The 18799-nt window shown below is 44.8% G+C and overlaps 1 protein-coding gene across 2 annotated transcripts in view; it reads right to left on the bottom strand.

The window, feature by feature from the left end:
- mmp24 (matrix metallopeptidase 24) overlaps nucleotides 1-18799 on the bottom strand; it is a 105877-nt gene that overhangs the window by 69327 nt on the left and 17751 nt on the right. For both annotated transcript variants that reach the window (XM_041888849.2, XM_041888850.2), the window contains exons 2-3: nucleotides 10986-11134; nucleotides 8518-8634 (exon numbers count right to left, since the gene is read on the bottom strand). In XM_041888849.2, coding sequence (XP_041744783.1) covers nucleotides 8518-8634; nucleotides 10986-11134 — 266 coding nt within the window. The remainder of the gene's footprint in view (nucleotides 1-8517; nucleotides 8635-10985; nucleotides 11135-18799) is intronic.

Below are 18799 nucleotides of genomic sequence, written 5' to 3'. Positions count from 1 at the left end.
GTTCTTCGGCTTGCAAGATACCCCCTTTTTCCTCCAAACATAATGGTCATTATGGCCAAACAGTTCTATTTTTGTTTCATCAGACCAGAGGACATTTCTCCAAAAAGTACGGTCTTTGTCCCCATTGCAATTGCAAACCGTAGTCTGGCTTTTTTATGGCGGTTTTGGAGCAGTGGCTTCTTCCTTGCTGAGCGACCTTTCAGGTTATGTCGATATAGGACTCATTTTACTATGGATATAGATACTTTTGTACCTGTTTCCTCCAGCATCTTCACAAGGTCCTTTGCTGTTTTTCTGGGATTGATTTGCACTTTTCGCACCAAAGTACGTTCATCTCTAGGAGACAGAACGCGTCTCCTTCCTGAGCGGTATGACGGCTGCATGGTCCCATGGTGTTTATACTTGCGTACTATTGTTTGTACAGATGAACGTGGTACCTTCAGGCATTTGGAAATTGCTCCCAAGGATGAACCAGACTTGTGGAGGTCTACATTTTCTTTCCTGAGGTCTTGGCTGATTTCTTTTGATTTTCCCATGATGTCAAGCAAAGAAGCACTGAATTTGAAGGTAGGCCTTGAAATACATCCACAGGTACACCTCCAATTGAATCAAATGGGGCCTCTTGTAGCTCAGTTGGTAGAGCATTGCGCTTGCAACGCCAGGGTTGTGGGTTCGATTCCCACGGGGGGCCAGTATGAAAAATTTATGCACTCACTAACTGTAAGTTGCTCTGGATAAGAGCGTCTGCTAAATGACTAAAATGTAAATGATGTCAATTAGCCTATCAGAAGCTTCTAAAGCCATGACATCATTTTCTGGAATTTTCCAAGCTGTTTATAGGCACAGTCAACTTGGTGTATGTAAACTTCTGACCCACTGGAATTGTGATACAGTGAAATAATCTGTCTGTAAACAATTGTTGGAAAAGTTACTAGTGTCATGCAGAAAGTAGATGTCCTAACTGACTTGCCAAAACTATAGTTTGTTAACAAGAAATGTGTGGAGTGGTTGAAAAACGAGTTTTAATGACGCCAACCATGTGTATGTAAACTTCCGACTTCAACTGTATATTAAATTACTTTATTCTTGCTACTGTAAAAAAATTAAGTGTCATGTATGTAAAATGTGTGCAGAATGTACATGTAACAACAAAAGAAAAAGCTGTAAAAACAAAGTTTATTGTTGTCCTCCGAAGAAAAAGACTAATAGTGAAATAACAGTGGAGAAGCTGGAGGAATGACAGTGAGCCTGACCTTCTTACTATCACTCTGATGCTGGGTGACAGTCCTCAAAGATCAAATCAGATTCACTTGCCCAGACAGACTAAATATAGAGCGCAGCCAGTCAAGAAAACACATTTAAAGGTGCAGTAAAAATGTATTTCCCCATCTCTCCTGTTCTACTCCACAAGACAATATTTGTTTATATCCCTGTCTTCAGGAAGAATTTCAGCAAGTGTTGCTGGATTGCATAAGCTGTACTGAAAATATAGCAAAAATAATGTGTAGGCCGCAAGGTTGATCTGGAAAAACAACAGACAATAGATTAATAAATAGATGAGTAGAAATGTACAGTAATGGTGGGTCCGGTAAATGGGATGTCTAGGTGTCTCAGCGGCAGCATCTTCCTTATGGAGCAGATACGTTTAATATTCTTGCCAGATTTAATCAGAAACACAGGAGCAGGTCCTGACTAGAATGCTAAATAAGGTAGCATACGCTTATAGTAAAAAATACATGTATTCCATGAACGAACCATAGGAGGCCAGCAAACACAGATCTCAGTCCATCATACCCATCCATCTTGGAGCCCATCACCCAGGGACAACAAATGGATCACGGGCATCTGAGCAACCTTTGGTCCAAAAACGAATAATGACCCTTGCCCTATGTACAGTGTGTGTGTGTGTGTATATATATATATATATATATATATATATATATATATATATATATATATATATATATATATACCTGCCACTTTGAAGATGCAAAATATGTTATTGTGAAACAAACAAGAAATAAGACAAAAAAACTGAACTTGAGCATGCATAACTATTCACCCCCCCAAAGTCAATACTTTGTAGAGCCACCTTTTGCAGCAATTACAGCTGCAAGTCTCTTGGGGTATGTCTCTATAAGCTTGGTACATCTAGCCACTGGGATTTTTTCCCATTCTTCAAGGCAAAACTGCTCCAGCTCCTTTTAAGTTGGATGGGTTCCACTGGTGTACAGCAATCTTTAAGTCATACCACAGATTCTCAATTGGATTGAGGTCTGGGCTTTGACTAGGCCATTCCAAGACATTTAAATGTTTCCCTTTAAACCACTCGAGTGTTGCTTTAGCAGTATTCTTAGGGTCATTGTCCTGCTGGAAGGTGAACCTCCGTCCCAGTCTCAAATCTCTGGAAGACTGAAACAGGTTTCCCTCAAGAACTTCCCTGTATTTAGCGTCATCCATCATTCCTTCAATTCTGACCTGTTTCCCAGTCCCTGCCAATGGAAAAACATCCCCACAGCATGATGCTGCCACCACCATGCTTCACTGTGGGGATGGTGTTCTCGGGGTGATGAGAAGTGTTGGGTTTGCGCCAGACATAATGTTTTCCTTGATGGCCAAAAAGCTCAATTTTAGTCTCATCTGACGAGAGTACCTTCTTCCATATGTTTGGGGAGTCTCCCACATGCCTTTTGGCGAACACCAAACGTGGTTGCTTATTTTTTTCTTTAAGCAATGGCTTTTTTCTGCCCACTCTTCCGTAAAGCCCAGCTCTGTCAAGTGTACGGCTTAAAGTGGTCCGATGGACAGATGCTCCAATCTCCGCTGTGGAGCTTTGCAGCTCCTTCAGGGTTATCTTTGGTCTCTTTGTTGCCTCTCTGATTAATGCCCTCCTTGCCTGGTCCGTGAGTTTTGGTGGGCGGCCCTCTCTTGGCAGGTTTGTTGTGGTGCCATATTCTTTACATTTTTTATAATGGATTTAAATGGTGCTCCGTGGGATGTTCAAAGTTCCTGATATTTTTTGTAACCCAACCCTGATCTGTACTTCTCCACAACCTTTACGGTGTAAAGCATGGAGGAGGAGGTGGTATGGTGTGGGGGTGCTTTGCTAGTGACACTGTCTGTGATTTATTTAGAATTCAAGGCACACTTAACCAGCATGTCTACCACAGCATTCTGCAGTGATACATCATCCCATCTGGTTTGGGCTTAGTGGGACTATCATTTGTTTTTCAACAGGACAATGACCCAACACACCTCCAGGCTGTGTAAGGGCTATTTTACCAAGAAGGAGAGTGATGGAGTACTGCATCAGATGACCTGGCCTCCACAATCCCCTGGACTCAACCCAATTGAGATGGTTTGGGATGAGTCGGACGGCGTAGTGAAGGAAAAGCAACCAACAAGTGCTCAGCATATGTGGGAATTCCAGGTGAAGCTGGTTGAGAGAATGCCAAGAGTGTGCAAAGCTGTCTTCACAAAGACACGGCGGTTTGAACCAAAAATCTCACATTTGGACTCCAGACCAAAGGTCACATTTCCACCAGTCTAATGTCCATTGTTCGTGTTTCTTGGCCCAAGAAAGTATCTTCTTCTTATTGGTGTCCTTTAGTAGTGGTTTCTTTGCAACAATTCAACCATGAAGGCCTGATTCACACAGTCCCCTCTGAACAGTTGATGTTGAGATGTGTCTGTTACTTGAACTCTGTGAAGCATTTATTTGGCCTGCAATTTCTGAGTCTGGTAACTCTAATGAACTTATCCTCTGCAGCAGAGGTAACTCTGGGTCTTCCATTACTGTGGCGGTCCTCACGAGAGCCAGTTTCATCATAGCACTTGATGGTTTTAGCGACTGCACTGGAAGAAACTTTCGAAGGTCTTGAAATGTTCGGCATTGACTGACCTTCATGTCTTAAAGTCATGATGGACTGTCGTTTCTCTCTGCTTATTTGAGCTGTTCTTGCCATAATATGGACTTGGTCTTTTACCAAATAGAGATATCTTCTGTATACCCCATTACCTTGTCACAACACAACTGATTGGCTCAAACTCATTAAGAAGGAAATCAATTCCACAAACTTTTAAGAAGTCATTCCAGGTGACTACCTCATGAAGCTGACAAGGGGCAAAGTGTGGCTATTTGAAGAATCTCAAATATAAAATATATTTTGATTTGTTTAACACTTTTTTGGTTACTACATGATTCCATATGTGGTATTTCATAGTTTTGATGTCTTCACTATTATTCTAGAATATAAACAATTTTTTAAAATAAAGAAAAACCCTTGAATGAGTAGGTGTGTCCAAACTTTTGACTGGTAGTATATATATAAATAAACTCAGCAAAAAAAGAAACATCCCTTTTTAAGGACCCTGTCTTTCAAAGATCATTCGTAAAAATCCAAATAACTTCACAGATCTTCATTGTAAAGGGTTTAAACACTGTTCCCATGCTTGTTCAATGAACCATAAACAATTAATGAACATTCACCTGTGGAACGGTCGTTAAGACACTAACTGCTTACAGATGGTAGGCAATTAAGGTCACAGTTATGAAAACTTAGAACACTAAAGAGGCCTTTCTACTGACTCTGAAAAACACCAAAAGAAAGATGCCCAGGGTCCCTGGTCATCTGCGTGAACATGCCTTTGGCATGCTGCAAGGAGGCATGAGGACTGCAGATGTGGCCAGGGCAATACATTGCAATGTCCGTACTGTGAGACGCCTAAGACAGCGCTACAGGGAGACAGGATGGACAGCTGATCATCCTTGCAGTGGCATACCATGTGTACCAACACCTGCACAGGATCGGTACATTCAAACATCACACCTGCGGGACAGGTACAGGATGGCAACAACAACTGCCAGAGTTACACCAGGAACGCACAATCCCTCCATCAGTGCTCAGACTGTCCACAATAGGCTGAGAGAGGCTAGACTGAGGGCTTGTAGGCCTGTTGTAAGGCAGGTCCTCACCAGACATCACCGGCAACAACGTCGCCTATGGGCACAAACCCACCGTTGCTGGACTAGACAGGACTGGAAAAAAGTGCTCTTCGCTGACGAGTCGCGGTTTTGTCTCACAAGGGGTGATGGTCGGATTCGCGTTTATCGTCGAAGGATTGAGCGTTACACCGAGGCTTGTACTCTGGAGCAGGATAGACTTGGAGGGGGAGGGTCCATCATGGTCTGGGGCGGTGTGTCACAGCATCATCGGACTGAGCTTGTTGTCATTGCAGGCAATCTCAATGCTGTGCATTACAGGGAAGACATCCTCCTCCCTCATGTGGTACCCTTCCTGCAGGCTCATCCTGACATGACCCTCCAGCATGACAATGCCACCAGCCATACTGCTTGTTGTGTGCGTGATTTCCTGCAAGACAGGAATGTCAGTGTTCTGCCATGGCCAGTGAAGAGCCCAGATCTCAATCCCATTGAGCATGTTTGGGACCTGTTGGATCGGAGGGTGAGGGCTAGGGCCATTCCCCCCAGACATTTCTGGGAACTTGCAGGTGCCTTGGTGGAAGAGTGGGGTAACATCTCACAACAAGAACTGGCAAATATGGTGCAGTCCATGAGGAGGAGATGCACTGCAGTACTTAATGCAGCTGGTGGCCACCCCAGATACTGACTGTTACTTTTGATTTTCATCCCCCTTTGTTCAGGGACACATTATTCCATTTCTGTTAGTTACATGTTTGTGGAACTTGTTCAGTTTATGTCTCAGTTGTTGAATCTTGTTATGTTCATACCAATATTTACACATGTTAAGTTTACTGAAAATAAACGCAGTTGACAGTGAGAGGACGTTTCTTTTTTTGCTGAGTTTTGTGTGTATATATATATACAGAAGTATGTGGACACCACCTCAAATTAGTGGATTCGGCTATTTCAGCCACACCCGTTGCTGACAGGTGTATAAAATCAAGCATACAGACATGCAAACTCCATAGACAAACATTGGTAGTAGAATGGCCTTACTGAAGAGCTCAGGTACTTTCAATGTGGCACCGTCATAGGATGCCACCTTTCCAACAAGTCAGTTCGTCATATTCCTGGCCTGCTAGAGCTACCCCGGTCAACTATAAGTGCTGTTATTGTGAAGTGGAAAAGTTTAGGAGCAACATGGCTCAGCCGCGAAGTGGTAGGCCACACAAGCTCACAGAATGGGTGCTGAAGCGCGTAGCGCATAAAAATCTTCTGTCCTTGGTTGCAATGCTCCCTACCTAATTCCAAACTACCTCTGGAAGCAACGTCAGCACAAGAACTGTTCGTCGGGAGCTTCATGAAATGGGTTTCCATGGCTGAGCAGCCGCACATAAGCCTAAGGTCACCATGTGCAATGCCAAGCGTCGGCTGGAGTGGTGTAAAGCTCGCCGCCATTGGACTCTGGAGCAGTGGAAAAGCATTCTCTGGAGTGATGAATCACGCTTCACCATCTGGCAGTCCGACGGACAAATCTGGGCTTGGCGGATGCCAGGAGAACGCTACCTGCCCCAACGCATAGTGCCAAGTGTAAAGTTTGTTTTTAAGAGGAATAATGGTCTGGGCTGTTTTCATGGTTCGGGCTAGGCCCCTTAGTTCTAGTGAAGGGAAATCTTAACGCTACAGCATACAATGACATTCTAGACGATTCTGCACTTCCCAACTTTATGGCAACAGTTTGGGGAAGGCCTGTTCTTGTTTCAGCTTGAAAGCGAGGTCCATACAGAAATGGTTTGTCGAGATCGGTGTGGAATTACTTGACTGGCCTGCACAGAGCCCTGACCTTTACCCCATCGAACACCTTTGGGATTAATTGGAATGCCGACTGCGAGCCAGGCCTAATCGCCCAACATCAGTGCCCGACCTCACTAACGCTGTTGTGGCTGAATGGAAGCAAGTCCCCACAGCAATTTTCCAACATCTAGTGGAAAGCCATCCCAGAACAGTGGAGGCTGTTATAGCAGCAAAGGGGGGACCATCGGACCCTTTTTTTCCATTTTCGCCTAAAATGACAAACCCAAATCTAACTGCCTGTAGCTCAGGACTTGAAGCAAGGATATGCATTTTCTTGATATCATTTGAAAGGAAACACTTTGCAGTTTGTGGAAATGTAAAATTAATCTAGGAGAATATAACACATTAGATCTGGTGAAAGACAATATCATCTTTGAAATGCAAGAGAAAGGCCAGACAGTGATGTAGGAATCTAGGTGTAATTCAGATGTGGTCCACAAGATGGCAGCATTGTGTGTGCAAAGTTCCAGACTGATCCAGTGAAGGATTACATCACTACACAATATTTTGTATGAAGTCTGCCAGTAGCCAGAGACAGCAGGGGGTCAAACTGTCAAACCCAGTTCCTACATTTGAATATAAAAATTAATTTTGATCAAACAAAACTATGCTACATTTTATTTCTGGGACCATCAGGATGACAAATCAGAGCAAGATTACTGAATGTAAGTACATTATGTACCTTCAGAGGTGAATGTATCAAACCAGTTGCCGTGACAAAAGTGTTTTGTTGGTTTGCACTCTCCTCAAACAATAGCATGGCATTTTTTTTTGCTGTAATAGCTACTGTAAATTGGACACTGCAGTTAGATTAAGAAGAATTTAAGCTTTCTGCCCATATAAGACATGACTATGTCCCGGAAAGTTGGCTGTTGTTTACAACGCCAGGGACACCGATCCTGTAGAGGTTAATGCCCATGAGTTTGGAATGAGATGTTCGACGAGCAGCTGTCCACATACTTTTGGTCATGTAGTGTATATATACTGAACAAAAATATAAGATCCCAGAAATGTTCCATATGCACAAGAAGCTTATTTTTCTTTAAAAAATGTGTTTACATCACTGTTAGTGAGCAAATACCCCTTTGCCAAAATAATCCATCCACCTGACAGGTGTGGCATATCAAGAAGCTGATTAAAGAGCATGATCATTACACAGGTGCACCTTGTGCTGGGGACAATAAAAGGCCACTCTAAAATGTGCAGTTTTGTCACACAACACAATGCCACAGATGTCTCAAGTTTTGAAGTAGCATGCAATTGGCATGCTGACTGCAGGAATGTCCACCAGAGCTGTTGCCAAATAATTTAATGTTAATTTCTCTAACATAAGCTGCATCCAACGTCGTTTTAGAGAATTTGGCAGTATGTCCAACCGGCCTCACAACCGCAGACCACGTGTAACCACGCCAGCCCAGGACCTCCACATCCGGCTTCTTCACCTGTGGTATCGTCTGAGACCAGCCACCCGGACAGCTGATGAAACTGAGGAGTATTTTTGTCTGTAATATAGCACTTATGTGGGGAAAAACTGCCTCCCCAGTGGGCGGGCCTATGCCCTCCCAGGCCCACTCATGGCTACGCCCCTGCCCAGTCATGTGAAATCCATAGATTAGAGCCTAATTTATTTATTTCACTTGACTGATTTCCTTATATGAACTGTAACTCAGTAAAACCACTGAAATTGTTGCATGTTGTGTTAATATTTCTATTCAGAATAATAGAAACATTTACTTTACCTGTAAGAGATCTTTCTGTCTCTCCATTTCTGTCCCGTCAGGGCATAGCGTTTATTCCGCCTCCGTCGGCTGATGTGGGGGTGGTCGGGAACGCCGCATCGAGGTTTCCTCATCCACCTTTAGAGAATGGGACACAATCCAAAATACATAATCACAGATGGAACCACACCTAAAGTATAACGTGTACAGTGCCTTAGGAAAGTATTCCCCTTTACTTTTTCCACATTTTGTTACGTTAGACTTATTCTAAAATGGATTAAATAAAAATTTTCCCTCAGCAATCTGCACACAATACCCCATAATGACAAAAATGTTTGCAAATGTATTAAAAATAAAAAAACAGAAATACCTTATGTAAATAAGTATTCAGACCCTTTGCTATGAGACTCGAAATTGAGCTCTAGTGCATCCTGTTTCCATTGATCATCCTTGAGATGTTTCTACAACTTGATTGGAGTCCACCTGTGGTAAATTCAATTGATTGGACATGATTTGGATGTCAGAGCAAAAACCAAGCCATGAGGTCGAAGGAATTGTCCGTAAATCTCAGAGACGGGACTGTGTCGAGGCACAGATCTCGGAAAGGGTACCAAAAAATGTCTGCAGCATTGAAGGTCCCCAAGAACACAGTGGCCTCCATCATTCTTAAATGGAAGAAGTTTGGAACCACCAAGACTCTTCCTAGAGCTGACCGCCCGGCCAAACTGAGCAATCGGGGGAGAAGGGCCTTGGTCAGGGAGGTGACCAAGAACCCGATGGTCAATCTGACAGAGCTCTAGAGATCCTCTGTGGAGATGGGAGAACCTTCCAGAAGGACAAACATCTCTGCAGCACTCCAACAATCAGGCCTTTATGGTAGAGAGGCCAGACGAAAGCCACTCCTCTGTAAAAGGCACATGACAGCCCGCAGCCAAAAGGCACCTAAAGATTCTCTGGTCTGATGAAACCAAGACTGAACTCTTTGGCCTGAATGCCAAGCGTCCCGTCTGGAGGAAACCTAGCACCATCCCTACGGTGAAGCACGTGCTGGCAACCATGCTGTGGGGATGTTTTTCAGTGGCAGGGACTGGGAGACTAGTCAGGATCGAGGCAAAAATGAACTGAGCAAAGTACAGAGAGATCCTTGATGAAAACCTGCTCCAGAGCCTCATGACCTCAGACTGTGGTGAAGATTCACCTTCCAACAGGACAACGACCCTAAGCACACAGCCAATACAACACAGGAGTGGCTTCAGGACAAGTCTCTGAATGTCCTTGAGTGGCCCAGCCAGAGCCCGGACTTGAACCAGATCAAACATTTCTGTAGAGACATGAAAATAGCTGTGGAGCAACGCTCCCAGTCCAACCTGACAGAGCTTGAGAGGATCTGCAGATGGGAGGATCATCTCACGTCTGGATTACTGCAACTTGCTGTTGGCTGGGCTCCCTGCCTGTGCCATTAAACCCCTACAACTTATCCAGAACACTGCAGCCCGTCTGGTGTTCAACCTTCCCAAGTTCTCTCATGTCACCCCGCTCCTCCGCACACTCCACTGGTTTCCAGTTGAAGCCTGCATCTACTACAAAACCATGGTGCTTGCCTACGGAGTTGTGAGGGGAATGGCACCTCCTTACCTTCAGGCTCTGATCAGACCCTACACCCAAACGAGGGCACTACGTTCATCCACCTCTGTCCTGCTAGCCCCCCTACCTCTATGGAAGCACAGTTTCCGCTCAGCCCAGTCAAAGCTATTCGCTGCTCTGGCACCCCAATGGTGGAACAAGCTCCCCCACGACGCCAGGACAGCGGAGTCACTGACCACCTTCCGGAGACACTTGAAACCCTACCTCTTTAAGGAATACCTGGAATAGTATAACAGTAATCATTCTACCCCCCCCATAAAAAAGACTGCCATCATTGAAGTCGTTTCTGGTGGCGTTTCACAAAGTGGCGTTTCACAAAACAGTCATCAGCGATTGGATTGTCTCTAACCAATCAGAGTATCAATGCCAATGAGGGATTTTGAAGACGGCCCCGAATGTGTTTGCATTCGGTGAAAAGTCGGGGAAGTACTCAGATCCAGACTCGATGCAGAGAATAAACTAACTTCCGTGGGCTGATGTAGCGTTTAGCCGGAGCAAGGAGTCTGGGTAGCCAGGCAAGGTTTTCTTATCATATTTAGCACTAATTTTCTAATATTTTAGTCATAAAACAAAGCCAGCATCTATATTAGATTGGGTCTCATTCTCATTACACACTTTATTGATCCAAACAGTGAAATGGGTCTATCGCCATGGCCCTGTACTGAATAGGTCCAAAATACAGACAGCATGGCAAGTCAGAAAGTATTTCAAAAAGTGTACTAGGACAATGCATAATTATGGCAAAAAAAAACTACAAAAACATCACGTCTCGTTTGTGTAGGAGGATCTGATTTTTAGGTAAATTACCCCTTTAAAGCTAATGAGAAAGTGACAACGACACTCACTCTATGGTGGTTTGATCCAGGATCCCAGTCACTGGGATGCCATAGAACCGCTGCATGGCAGCGACCGCCGATTGCATGGCTTTCTCCGACCGCAGGTCTGATGTTCGGATGTCATGGGGGAGCAGGTAGCCATAGTTCTTCAGCCATGTCTGTGGAGGAAAAAGAACAAAATCACTGCACTTAAACTGACAGCCCTCTCGGGTGTCCCTCTTTCATCTCTCCGGTGGCGGTCGGGAAGAGCAGACGCGGAAGCAGGGTCCCCTTTAACTGCATGCCACAGTATAAAAGGCCCTCCTCAATTGAGCTCATTTTGGTCACCCCCTCTTTTACGCTGCTGCCACTCTCTGTTTATTATCTATGCATAGTCAATTTAACTATACCTACATGTAAATATTACCTAAATATCCTCGACTAACCAGTGCCCCTGCACATTGACTCTGTACCAGTACCCCCTGTATATAGCCTCGCTACTGTTATTTTACTGCTGCTCTTTTTTCATGTTTTACTTATCCATTTTTTACTTAACACTTATTTTTCTTAAAACTGCATTGTTGGTGAATGGCTTTGTAAGTAAGCATTTCACTGTTCACCTGTTGTATTCGGCACATGTGACAAATCAAATTTGATCTGATCTGTGCTTTCTGTAGGGGATCCAGCACATTTACATTTTAGTCATTTAGCAGACGTTCTTATCCAGAGCGACTTACAGTTAGTGAGTGCATACATAATTTTTTTATTTTTCATACTGGCCCCCCGTGGGAATCGAACCCACAACCCTGGCGTTGCAAACACCATGCTCTACCAACTAAGCTACATCCCTGCCGGCCATTCCCTCCCCTACCCTGGACGACGCTGGGCCAATTGTGCGCCGCCCCATGGGTCTCCCGGTCGCGGCCGGCTATGATAGAGCATGGATTCGAACCAGGATCTCTGGTTGCACAGCCTTAGACCACTGCACCAATAACAACACTGCAAGGTAGCTGATATAGAACACAACACAAGGGATGCAAGCCTTAGAGGCTTAAAATGAACTAGGCTTAGCACCCCGATGATTTATAATGCATTTGTTTTCTACACTGAATTTTGTCTGTTATCAAATTGTTTTGTTTTCATCTAGCTCCATTCATTTTAATGGGGGCCCATTTTGACCTTTGCACCCTTGACAGCTATCAATCTTTGGTAAATATTCGGTCAAGTGAGAAGAGAGGTGCTGGGTGTCTAGATTTTGAGGGTGTTTTTTTAAGACACTTTATTAGTGATTTATGCACAATCATATCGGTTTACTGTAAATTATAAAACTGAAAGTATGGTCTGGTAACACACAAGATCAATTACATCAATTACAATGAAAATGTTTAATAGGATTTCATTTCAATTGCTGTGTTTTGCACTTAGGAACAAAACCTTGCTTTTATCTTGGGTCTCATTTAGCCGGTCCAGAGCAAATGTACTACAACCTCCCCCTGATAATGGAGTCTTAAAGCCTCCGAATACTGTGCGTGCATGTGTGTAGGTGTGTGTTTGTGTGTGTACGTGTGTGCTTGCTGCGCACGTGCCTGTGTGTATGTGCATGTAGAACACTTTCAACTGAAGCAGCTGCTTGCTGCTCGGGGGAAATGACTCAAATTAAATAATTCACCAGTGTCTGTTATACAGCATCATTAAAGCTCAACACACAGGCAAAGTCAGTAGCATGAAGCCACCACAAACCAAGACAATGGGTTCCTTATCCCCCATATCAAGCAAAACAGACAGTAAGTCATTTGGACAGGCTTCAGTGGGCTTATTGTTTCCACAGTAAAAATACAAATAGCCACATGCTTCACTCGCTTAACAATTGAAATGTTGACTGAATATGAGCAGGTAGTAAGACAGGCCACTTCATTATGTAGTTCTGCAATATAGTGTGAAAAATAGAGGAAAATATGGGATAGTAGCAGATTAACAAATAAATTATTGAATATTTGCTCAAGAGGGTTGTGGTTTTATTTGAAAGAGTTGGCATACAGTATTTTCTCATTCTTGCAGAAAGAATTCCCTTATTTACATTTGAGTCATTTAGCAGACGCGCTTATCCAGAGCAACTTACAGTTAGCGAGTGCATACATTTTTCATACTGGCCCCCCGTGGGAATCGAACCCACGACCCTGGCGTTGCAAGCGCCATGCTCTACCAACTGAGCTATATGGGACCTTATCAACCATGAATGAAAATGTAGATTGTACATTAGATTGAGGGTAATGATATTGAAGTCTATGCAACATAACTACAATTCCTTCTCAATTTGATTATAAGAAAGCCCTGGAGAAAATAAACAATAACTCAAATTATGGGCCGTAAACTGGGATTTAACTCCCTCACAATCCTTATCCAGGCTTGCTACACCACAGTTGACCTTAGGACATTTCCAGCTAGGCTACTTCCCCAGAAACACTATGGCCCTGTTTGAAATGCATCCTTCCTTCCTCCCTCCCTTGCAGTAATCATAGATCTGAATTGGTTGGATTGGTGAAAATAATAGGTTGGTAACCACTAATAGATCTGTGATTATCTCAAGGAAATTAGAAAGGAATTGTGCATTTCTGAGGTATTCGAAAAGGGCTAGTAACAACACAACACAAAGAAAGTAAAGACTATTCTCTCCAACATGGTGGTCTGTCTGGTCCCTGACCAAGTAGAAGAGGCTGTGAGTCTTTGCCTCCCTCTCGTCTAATTACATTCACAGCAGGTCCTCTTTCCCCCACATTTCTACTTGGCTTCATTCAGACAGAACAGCAGCATCACACACCCACCTAGGCACCACCACCACAACAACAACAACAACAACTATATCATGCCAGGAATGCAAGCACGGCACATTCCTACACGTCTCCTATGCATCCATATCATATTGCTGTTTCGTTATAAAAAACACTACCCCTAATGTATCTGATTCTCGACAGTCATTTGAAGTGTGCAGTCAATGAAATGAATGGAGAGTGAGTTAGAGGAGATTGAATATGGAGCTGCTGATGCATCATCAATTTGGGCCTAAGACGCAAAAACAAAGCAGGTCAATGATTTCCCATGCTGACAATTGATTTCATGTTTGGTTGAGCAGGATCGGGCTGTATCTAAGGTGTGTCCATCTGTGTGGAGGGCAGTTGGAAGATCATTGGGCCAAACACGCAGGGTGGGTGATCATTGGTCTGATATGAGCACTGAGCATGGAATGTCATGCGAGACGAGGGATGTGGAGATCGATGGCCACAGCACCATGACTTCACATCTGCTGTCTCTTACTTCACAGCAAAAAGGGAGCCCACACACACAGTCGTGTGCAGGGCAGAGAGGGGATCAATAAGTGCCAAGGTATGGATGATGTAAATAGGGCTGTGAGTGCGGTCACCGTAATAACAGTTTGAATACCATTTTTTAAAATAAAGACACAAATTTTCTCCTCTACTCCGCTCTTGACTGCATGTGCTGCCATTGAAATAGAATGAATAGAATAGGTGTCCCCATTCATATCAATGATAGCATAATAGGTGGACTGGCGGCCATTGTGAGGAGCAAAACCGGAAGTAAAAGCAGGAAGTAAAGGACGAAGTAAAAGCAGGAAGTGTACCCATCAATATGTGCTGTGATTTCTTGATTCAACTCAACTGACATTACAAAAAAATAAATTATATTGCATGAGCCATATCAGTTAACATAATTCGAATGAACATTCTACATTACCATGGAAATGATTGCATCACAATACCAGGCAGCCATTGCAAGTGTACCCATGAGTGTACCTGTCAAATTGCCAGGGTTAGAGGTTCCAAGCCCGTGCTATTCATTCTATTTCTATGTGTGCTTCTGCTGCAGGGAGGGGGGGCGCAACGAAGGCAACTGTCAACAAGGAGCAACAAAGTTTCATCACGTTATAAGTCCATGTTACCGCAGAAACGGACTCAACCGCACGAATGCCCGGTCATCCTGTCTTCAGTCAGCTGTTTGTTCCACACATTTTTTTAAAATAAATATTACTATAATATATACACTGAAAAAATATATAAACGCAACATGTAAAGTGTTGGTCCCATGTTTCATGAGCTGAAATAAAAGATCCCAGAAATGTTCCATACGCACAAAAAGCTTATTTCGCTAAAATGTTGTGCACAAATTTGTTTACATCCCTGTTAGTGAGCATTTCTCCTATACCAAGATAATCCATCCACCTGACAGGTGTGGCATATCAAGAAGCTGATTAAACAGCATGATCATTACACAGGTGCACCTAGTGCTGGGGGCAATAAAAGGCCACTCTAAAATGTGCAGTTCTGTCACACAACACAATGCCACAGATGCCTCAAGTTTTGAGGGAGCGTGCAATTGGTATGCTGACTGCAGGAATGTCCACCGGAGCTGTTGCCAGATAATTTAATGTTAATTTCTCTACCATAAGCAGCCTTCAATGTCGTTTTAGAGAATTTGGTAGTACGTCCAACAGGCCTCACAACAGCAGACGAAGTGTAACCACGCCAACCCAGGACCTACACATCCGGCTTCTTCACCAGGAGGATTGTCTGAGACAAGCCACCCGGACAGCTGATGAAACTATGGGTTTGTACAACCGAAGAATTTCTGCACAAACCCTTGACAAATCTTGACCTGACTGCAGTTTGGCATCGTAGCCAACTTCAGTGGGCAAATGTTCACCTTCGATAGCCACTGGCACGCTGGAGACGTGTGCTCTTCACAGATGAATCCCGTTTTCAACTGTACTGGGCAGATGGCGAGCGGTTTGCGGTGGGGTTATGGTATGGGCAGGCAAGCATAAGCTACAGACAATGAACACAATTGCATTTTATTGGTGGCAATTTGAATGCACAGACATCCCGTGATGAGATCCTGAAGCCCATTGTCTTGCCATTTATCTGCCGCCATCACCTCATGTTTCAGCATGATAATTCACAGCCCCATGTCGCAAGGATCTGTACACAATTCCTGGAAGCTGAAAATGGCCCAGTTCTTCCATGGCCTGCATACTCACCAGACATGTCACCGATTGAGCATGTTTGGATGCTCTGGATCAACGTGTACGACAGCGTGTTCGAGTTCCCACTAATATCCAGCAACTTCGCACAGCCATTGAAGAGGAGTGGGACAACATTCCGCAGGCCACAATCAACAGCCTGATCAACTCTATGCGAAGGTGATGTGTCACGCTGCATGAGGCAAATGGTGGTCACACCAGATACTCACTGGTTTTCTGATCCATGCCCCTACCTTTTTGTTTAAGGTACAGTATCTGTGACCAACAGATGCATATGTATTCCCAGGCATGTGCATTTTATAGATTAGGGCCTAATGATTTTCTTTCAATTTTTTTAGTTTTTAATTTTTATTTAACCTTTATTTAACCAGGTAAGCCAGTTGAGAACAAGTTCTCATTTACAACTGCGACCTGGCCAACATAAAGCAAAGCAGTGCGATAAAAATAACAACAACACAGAGTTACACATGGGATAAAACAAAACATACAGTCAATAACACAATAGAAAATCTATATACAGTGTGTGCAAATGTAGTAAGTTATGGAGGTAAGGCAATAAATAGGCCATAGTGCAAAATAATTACAATTTAGTATTAACACTGGAGTGATAGATGTGCAGAAGATTATGTGCAATGTCACGAATTCAGCCGAGGGGAAACTATGATGTGGGAGACCGGGAGCTGTTAGCTGTTGTTAAGGCTCTGACGGCGTGGAGACATTGGCTTGAGGTGGCAAAACACCCTTTTCTCATTTGGACTGACCACCACAATCTGGAGTACTTCTGGGCGGCGAGGAGACTGAACCCTCGCCAGGCAAGGTGGGCCATGTTTTTCACACATTTTGATTTCACCCTCTCTTACAGACCAGGTTCCCAGAATGCTAAGGCAGATGCTTTGTCCCGACTGTATGACACAGAGGAGCGGTCCAGGGAGCCCACTCCCATACTTCCGGCTTCTTGTCTGGTGGCACCGGTGGTATGGGAGGTTGACGCGGACATCGAGCGGGCGTTACGCACGGAGCCCTCTCCCCCCAGTGTCCAGTGGGTCGTGTGTACGTTCTGTCTGATGTCCGCAATCGATTGATCTATTGGGCTCATACGTCACCCTCTTCTGGTCATCCTGGCATCGTTCGGACAGTGCGCTGTCTTAGTGGGAAGTACTGGTGGCCTACTTTAGCTAAGGACGTGAGGGTTTATGTTACCTCCTGCTCGGTGTGCGCCCAGTGCAAGGCACCTAGACACCTGCCCAGAGGGAAATGACAACCTCTACCCGTTCCACAACGGCCATGGTCACACCTATCGGTGGATTTTGTTACGGACCTCCCTCCGTCACAGAGGAATACTATGATCTTAGTCGCTGTGGATCGGTTTTCTAAGTCCTGCTATATCATTCCTTTGCCTGGTCTCCCTACGGCCCTACAGACTGCTGAGGCCCTGTTTACACACGTCTTCCGGCACTACGGGGTACCTGAGGATATAGTGTCTGATCGGGGTCCCCAATTCACATCAAGGGTCTGGAGGGCGTTCATGGACCATCTGGGGGTCTCAATCAGCCTGACCTCAGGGTTTCACCCCGAGAGTAATGGGCAGGTGGAGAGAGTAAACCAGAATGTGGGTAGGTTTCTGAGGTCATATTGCCAGGACCGGCCGGGGGATTGGTCGGTGTACATCCCCTGGGCAGAGATGGCCCAAAACTCCCTCCGCCACTCCTCTACTGACCTGTCTCCATTTCAGTGTGTACTAGGTTATCAGCCGGTCCTGGCACCATGGCATCAGAGCCAGATCGAGGCACCTGCGGTGGATGAATGGTTTTGGCGCTCGGAGGAGACCTGAAACGCTGCCCATGTACGCCTGCAATGGGGCTATCAGGTGACAGAAGGCGAGCGCCGACTGCCACCGTAGTGAGGCTCTCGACCCGAAACCTGCCCCTTCGCCTGCCCTGCCGGAAGCTGGGTCGGCGGTTTGTGGGGCCATTTAAAGTCCTGAGGAGATTGAACAAGGTATGTTATAGGTTACAGCTCCCTCCTGATTACCGTATTAACCCCTCGTTCCATATGTCTCTCCTCAGGCCGGTGGTAGCTGGTCCGCTCCAGGAGTCTGAGGTGCGGGAGGTTCCTCCACCCCCACTCGACATCGAGGGGGCACCGGCGTACTCGGTCCGTGCCATCCTGGATTCGGTGACAAAACAGATGGCACTGTGATAGACTACATCCAATTTGCTGAGTACAGTGTTGGAAACTATTTTGTAAATTACATCGCCGAAGTCAAGGATCGGTAGGATAGTCAGTTTTACGAGGGCATGTTTAGCAGCATGAGTGAAGGAGGCTTTCTTGCGAAATAGGAAGCCGATTCTAGATATTCTAAGTCAGACCCGCCGAGAGTAGTGATTCTAGTGGGGCAGGCAGGTGCAAGCAGCGTTCGATTGAAGAGCATGCATTTAGTTTTACTAGCGTTTAAGAGCAGTTGGAGGCCACGGAAGGAGTGTTGTATGGCATTGAAGCTCGTTTGGAGGTTTGTTAACACAGTGTCCAATGAAGGGCCAGATGTATACAAAATGGTGTCGTCTGCATAGAGGTGGATCTGAGAGTCACCAGCAGCAAGAGCGACATCATTGATATACACAGAGAATAGAGTCAGCCCGAGAATGGAACCCTGTGGCACCCTCATAGAGACTGCCAGAGGTCCAGACAACAGGCCCTCCGATTTGACACATTGAACTCTATCTGAGAAGTAGTTGGTGAACCAGGCGAGGCAGTCATTTGAGAAACCAAGGCTATTTAGTCTGCCAATAAG

This window comes from Coregonus clupeaformis, chromosome 10 (genome assembly GCF_020615455.1).
Source record: "Coregonus clupeaformis isolate EN_2021a chromosome 10, ASM2061545v1, whole genome shotgun sequence".
In the NCBI taxonomy this organism is placed as follows: Eukaryota; Metazoa; Chordata; class Actinopteri; order Salmoniformes; family Salmonidae; genus Coregonus; species Coregonus clupeaformis.
The sequence above is the reverse complement of the archived record's forward strand: the minus strand, read 5'-3'. Positions and strand labels throughout refer to the sequence as shown.